Raw genomic sequence first — 6,216 nt, forward strand, 5'->3', positions numbered from 1 at the left:
ACAGTGTATTTTATGTTTTTTTTTAATTATATTTGTATTAACCTTACGTAGCGTAAGTCAGCCTACAACTTTACACCGACAGACCCTTAAGCAACACTTAACGAACTCATAAAATTAGACAAATTACTTGTATCTATCTACATATTCATGTCTTTGTTCCTCCAGCTACGCCTGCTCAGCCAGAACAAATCTTTTGGTTCAAGAGAAATACCATCAACAGTCTGCATTAGATCATAAAAATGTCCCGGTTTTTTTTCTTCTCTTTTGCCAATTTCAAGCACGGCTTTTGTAAGTTAAACATAGCGAATGCGCAGTTTGGTCAAATGTAGCCTAGCTTTCTTTGAGAACCTCACTTAAAGAAGGATATGCGCTCCCAACTTGTCAAGAGTACAGGGCTCTCAAGTGTCACGCATTGAGCGTGACAGTCACTCATTTCGTTCTTTAGTCACGCACTCCCGCCACACATCGTATTTCTCACGCTGAAAAAAAACTCTAGGCTATTTAATGTGCCGCAGCGCGTAAACATGACCTGGCCGCGCTGCCCTCACCATGGAGGAATCAAGCACGTCTCCCCGACTCACCAGGAGTTCTGCCGTGAGTTGCCACTTATCAGCCAATCAAAAAAAAGAAATGGCCTACAGAATAGCCAATCAGAAAAAAACGTATTTTTTGTATCTGGGTAAGATTTCATCCAGCAACCAATGAAAATAAAGCATCCTGGAATTGCGCGCGATTGATCTTCCGAAAGTTTCATTCACCTGAGGAAACCACTGGAGCTCCGAGCATCAGTCTTGTACAAAGAGTAAGTCGTCTCCTGTTTTAATGTTGCAACAAATTCACAATGGTTTGACACAAGCAATGACAACTTGACTGCAGTTAGATAATATTTCCCAGATAATTAGCATCAGTTTTTAATGAGTGTTGTGGCCAACACAGTTTTAGGATACAGCCTGCCTTTTCACTATAGCTTTGACTCCGAACTTCGTTAATAGGCTATAATAAATTCGAGTAAGCCTATTAAAAATATATATAGCCTATAATTCGAACGAATATTAGGCAGCCCTTAATATTCAATAATGTTATGGGCATTATTTTTTGTAAATGTGTTTGCTTGAACATTCTATTTAGATTACGAGGCTTCTTCACGCCTGGTGAAGTTGTGAATCGCGAGCTCATTAGGCATACTAGCATGTTATAAATATCCTGGCCATGGATGCATCATTGCATCTGTCTTTCAAAGATGTTAGGTAAAAAACAAATGAGCATCCTGTCCTTCGCCCAAAGAGGAAAGCCCCCTAAAAAGGCCAGATTAGGCCCAGAGAAGGTCGTAAACACATTAGAGGAGGAGATGGTGGAAGAGGAAGAGACAGTACAGGTGGAAGAGGAAGAGACAGTGCAGGTGGAGGAGGAGGAGACGGTGCAGGTGGAAGAGGAAGAGACGGTGGGGGAGATGGCTAGAACAAAAAGGGAGAAAAGTCCCAGGGGCAGCCACCTGACCTCTTTTAATAGTGAATGGACCTCTAAATGGCCATTTATTACTGTAGGAAGCACCAGCTCATATTACTGGTGCTCTATCTGCCGCCAAGAGAACTCCTGTGCCCATCCAGGTGTGCGGGATGTGACAAGGCACATAGGCAGTAAGGGGCATCAGGCCAAACAGTAGGCACTGAAGTCAACCAGCACAGTCAAAAACTTTTACTTGCCAGTGACTGCAGAGATGAGTGTGCAAGAGGTCAAGGGACATTTAAATGCATAAGGTTGACTACAATGTCCATGAATACCATTTTTCCTAATTAATACATCCAATTCTATGACTATGGCATATATAAGACATTCATCCATGACATGGACAGAATACTGCTCAGGGATGGGGGCGGGCCGGGGGCGTGGCCTTGGGGGGAATATGTCACTCTTGCCTTTCTTCAAAACTTGAGAGCCCTGAAGATGTCTCCATCAGTTCACAACAGTTGCCTGTGCTGTAGTGTGTGTGGGCAAAATGAAAAACAAAACAATACTTATCCCTTCATGTTTGTTATTCTTATTAGTCATCAACAAAGCATTTAAATATTCTTTATTACATTTTTAATCTGTATTTCATTTTTAAAAGTGTTATTTTTTTTTTGGTCCAACCTATTTTTTCTCTTTTTTCATTAAACTGTCTCCAATAACTGCATGCTGTTGTCTCAGCTTTCAGTCCCAAAATGGATCAGTTCAAACGAGCGTTATGAGCTCTGGTGATTCCTGTCCCGTCTGGCATAGTGTCCCGTGATGTGATATGCTGGCTGGCACAGGGGCTGTGATGGGTTTCTGGGTATCTTGATTTGCCCCTGCTCCTCATCACCATGGTGTGGCTGGGGTGGCTTGGGCACCAGTGTGTGTGTGTGTGTGTGTGTGTGTGTGTGTGTGTGTGTGTGTGTGTGTGTGTGTGTGTGTGTGTGTGAGATCTCTAGCACTCTGGCCTGATTCTCTGCAGCGTTGACTTCAGACTGTCTCGGGCTCCAGTGCACGACTCGCAGGCCTTGCTGTGTCTACAAGGTTTTATACAAAAAACAACACGGTCAAAACAGTAGTTTGTAAATGGTTCAGACTTTAAAAAAAATCAAGAATATTGTTGGTAAACACCTAAATTACAGCTCATCCCCAACCTAATAATAAAATCCCAGCTCAAACAGGGCTAAATGTGTTTTGTTGAGGCTCTTAGAAGCACTGCTGCTGTTTTTTAAAAGCACCTAAAAACAAACTATACTGGGACCTATATTAAAAGCACTTTGAGCTGCATTCTTTAGCATGAAAGGTGCTATATAAATAAAGTTTTATTATTATTATTATTATTATTATTATTATATTACCGTGACATGAAGGCATCGAGCACGGCGATGTGTTCCTGGGGGAAATAGTCCTGCTGCACGGCGTGCTCTATGGCCTGCAGGTGACCTGCCACCATCCTCATCGGCTTCACCTTCTCCTCACTCTGGGGGGGATGAGAAAGAGAGCAAGGATTCATTAATTAAAGTAATTAGCAAGTGATGAAACGGATAAAAGGAGGGATTGATGGAGATAATTTGCAAACACTGTTAATTACTTAAGAATGTATGAATCATGTGCTTATGAAATGGCTTTTCTGTGTGTGTGTGTAACTTAGAATATTAGGTGGCACTTAGTCTGCATATGTACAAGAGCATGTTTAGACCAGAAGTGATAATAAAGGTCGAACTGTGCTTCTTCCGACCTTGTGCAAAACTTCCATCCTTGCCTTGGACGTCAGAAATCCACCACGTGGTTTTCCCTGCTGAACGCTCAACTTCTGTCTATATAAACCTTGTGGGATGTGTTTATCATTGCTTCACTTTCAGCCTTGTGCTGGGAGTGAGCCCGATTGCAATTGTTGTTTGTCTAATAATAAATATACTTATATGCAGCTCCGGAGTCCTGAGGTAACTAGGGTGAATTTTCACCTAACAGCAAGTAATATCAGTGATATGCCTATACACTCAGTGGGTTAATAGTTAGTTATAATACTTCTAATTGAGAGTGCGTGTACTTACGAGGAAGAAAGAGATGAGAAAGAGAGCAAGGATTAATTAATTAATTAGTTAGTTCTAATACTTCTAATTGAGAGTGCCTGTACTTACCTTCAGCAGGCCGAGCATGATAAGCAACGAGGACATGAAGGTGAAGGTACTGAAGGAGGGGCAGGAAAAGGCTTTCCTGAGAATGGCGTCTGAAATATGCACAGACACACACAAACTTAGTAGGCAAGCCACAAGCTCACAAACCTACATGCCTTGCTCATCACTCACTTTTGACAGCAGCGCCTGAAAAGCTTCACAGCATTCTCTATCTACAAAAGGACATCCTGACTCGTGAGTGTGTGTGTGTGTGTGTGTGTGTGTGTGTGGCTGGCACATTTACGGTTCTCAATGAGTAATAGGTGTTTGCACACTTCCACACACACACTCAAATATGTGAAATGTGTGTGTGTGGGACGGAGCCGCTCACCAACACTATCCAGCACGGCCATTTTGACTTCCTCGTCCTTGTCTTTGTACACCGATGAGATCTTCAGGAAGGCCTCCGCTGTTTTAACAGCATCATTCACATCCACCTGAGGAGAAGATGGGCACATCTGAATATATGTGCTACAGTCCTCTGATGCAAAATAACAGAACTCATGTCCATCCCTGACCAAAGATGGACAGTTCACTTCACTTGGTCCCCAGGCGCTGCAAAGCTGCCCACTGCTCCTGGGGGGTCCTTGAGGAAGGACGGTCCAGGATGGGAAAAAGCAGAAAATAAATTCACCGCGACCTCAGGCCTACCTGCGTGTGTGTGTGTGTGTGTGTGTCCTGTGTCGCCTCCATATATGCACATGTGTGTTCCAGTGTGTCGTGTGTGCCATTAAAAACCTGACAAAGGTCTTAATTATTATAAATTATAGATTGTCCTTCTCTTCTCATGTTTGCAATGCAGTGCTAGGCCAAAGGTAGGCATACAATTACAATTCCTAGGTTTAACTGGCAACCACATAATTACGGTAGAATCGCTGTATAACCTGCATTCATAAACACGGGGATGGCCTAGTTACACGTGACCTCCCTAGTTACACGTGACCTCCCTAAACATTTGGTTAAGGCAAACGTACGTAAGTTCCAACTTACTCTTACTCTTTATTTGTGATTGAGTGATTTATCCACCTTGTAAACTTCCCAATGAAATTAGGCAGGCAGGCCCACAACGAGGGCCAATAACACTCCACACACTCCACCCTCACACACTCACACACACTCTCACACTCTCCACCCTCACACACTCTCCACCCTCACACACTCTCCACCCTCACACACTCACACACTCACACTCACACACACTCACACACTCTCCACCCTCTCCACTCTCACACTCACACACCCTCACACACACTCCACACTCACACACTCTCCACTCTCACACACTCTCCACTCTCACACACTCTCCACTCTCACACACTCTCCACTCTCACACACCCTCACACACTCTCCACCCTCACACTCACACACTCTCCACCCTCACACTCACACACTCTCCACTCTCACACACCCTCACACACACTCCACACTCACACACTCTCCACTCTCACACACCCTCACACACACTCCACCCTGAGCCCATACTGTACCTGCTGTTCGATGAGTAGTGCCCGCTTGGCGCCGAGGTGGAGCAGCTTGTCCGGCGACGGGAAACTCAGGAAGGTTGAGACATCGGGAGGACGGGGCTCTGAAGCTGGAGTGCTCATCTGAGAGGGATACAGAGAGTGGGAGGGAAGATTCTCAACACACGTGAAGTGCTCATCTGAGAGGGATACAGAGAGTATAAGATTCTCAACACACGTGAAGTGCTCATCTGAGAGGGATACACACATGAAGTGCTCATCTGAGAGGGATACAGAGAGTATAGGATTCTCAACACACGTGATGTGCTCATCTGAGAGGGATACAGAGAGTGGGAAAGACATTCTTTTTTTTTTTTAAAGATTTATTTTTGGGCTTTTTGTGCCTTTAATCGATAGTGCAGTGAAGAGTGGGACAGGAAATGAGAGGGAGAAGAGCTGGGGAGTGGACAGGAGAAATGACATCGGGCCGGATTAGAACCCGAACCCGTGTCCTCCATGGGCGTCAAGCCCGAATGTGGTCGGGGCTACTGCTTGCGCCACAGTGCCCCCCGGGAAAGACATTCTTAACACACGTGAAGTGGCCTGGGAGGTGGTAAAACATCTATTTGTGCGAGTACTCGAAAAGTAACGGTTTTAGAGCTTAGAAACCTTCATAGTGCATATATAAAACACACGTATTCCGGTCATTTTGAGACCAAAAGTGTCTATGACCTTCAGAAGCTGAGATACAGATGCGCTGGACGCGCCCTAAAAGGGCGTGGCAAAATCTTGATGTTTGCTCGGGTTACAGTAAATGACAGCACCCTAGTTTTGTTCCTCAGGGTCAAATTAGCCAGAAACCGTTGAGAAATGTCGTGCCGCTCATAACGCATACTCAACCGATGGGCTGCTACTGGAGTAATAACACACACACACACACACACACACACACACACACACACTCTGTCATGCCGCTCATACTTCATACTCAACCTATGGGCTGCTACTGGAGTAATAACACACACACACACACACACACACACACACTGTCATGCCGCTCATACTTCATACTCAACCTATGGGCTGCT

General features: G+C 44.6%; 1 protein-coding gene across 3 annotated transcripts in view; it reads right to left on the reverse strand.

Annotated features, from left to right (window-relative positions):
- Positions 1–2,018: 2,018 nt before the first annotated feature.
- The window catches only part of rangap1a (RAN GTPase activating protein 1a), a 13,583-nt gene continuing 9,385 nt past the window's right edge, over positions 2,019–6,216 (reverse strand). For 2 of the 3 annotated variants that reach the window (XM_012824978.3, XM_031576891.2), the window contains exons 12-16: positions 5,156–5,272; positions 4,000–4,105; positions 3,633–3,721; positions 2,850–2,971; positions 2,019–2,528 (exon numbers count right to left, since the gene is read on the reverse strand). In XM_012824978.3, the coding sequence (XP_012680432.1) occupies positions 2,447–2,528; positions 2,850–2,971; positions 3,633–3,721; positions 4,000–4,105; positions 5,156–5,272 (516 nt within the window). In that variant the 3' untranslated portion in view covers positions 2,019–2,446. The remainder of the gene's footprint in view (positions 2,529–2,849; positions 2,972–3,632; positions 3,722–3,999; positions 4,106–5,155; positions 5,273–6,216) is intronic. The other variant, XM_031576895.2, reaches the window with a different exon arrangement.

This window comes from Clupea harengus, chromosome 1 (genome assembly GCF_900700415.2).
Source record: "Clupea harengus chromosome 1, Ch_v2.0.2, whole genome shotgun sequence".
Lineage (NCBI taxonomy): Eukaryota > Metazoa > Chordata > Actinopteri > Clupeiformes > Clupeidae > Clupea > Clupea harengus.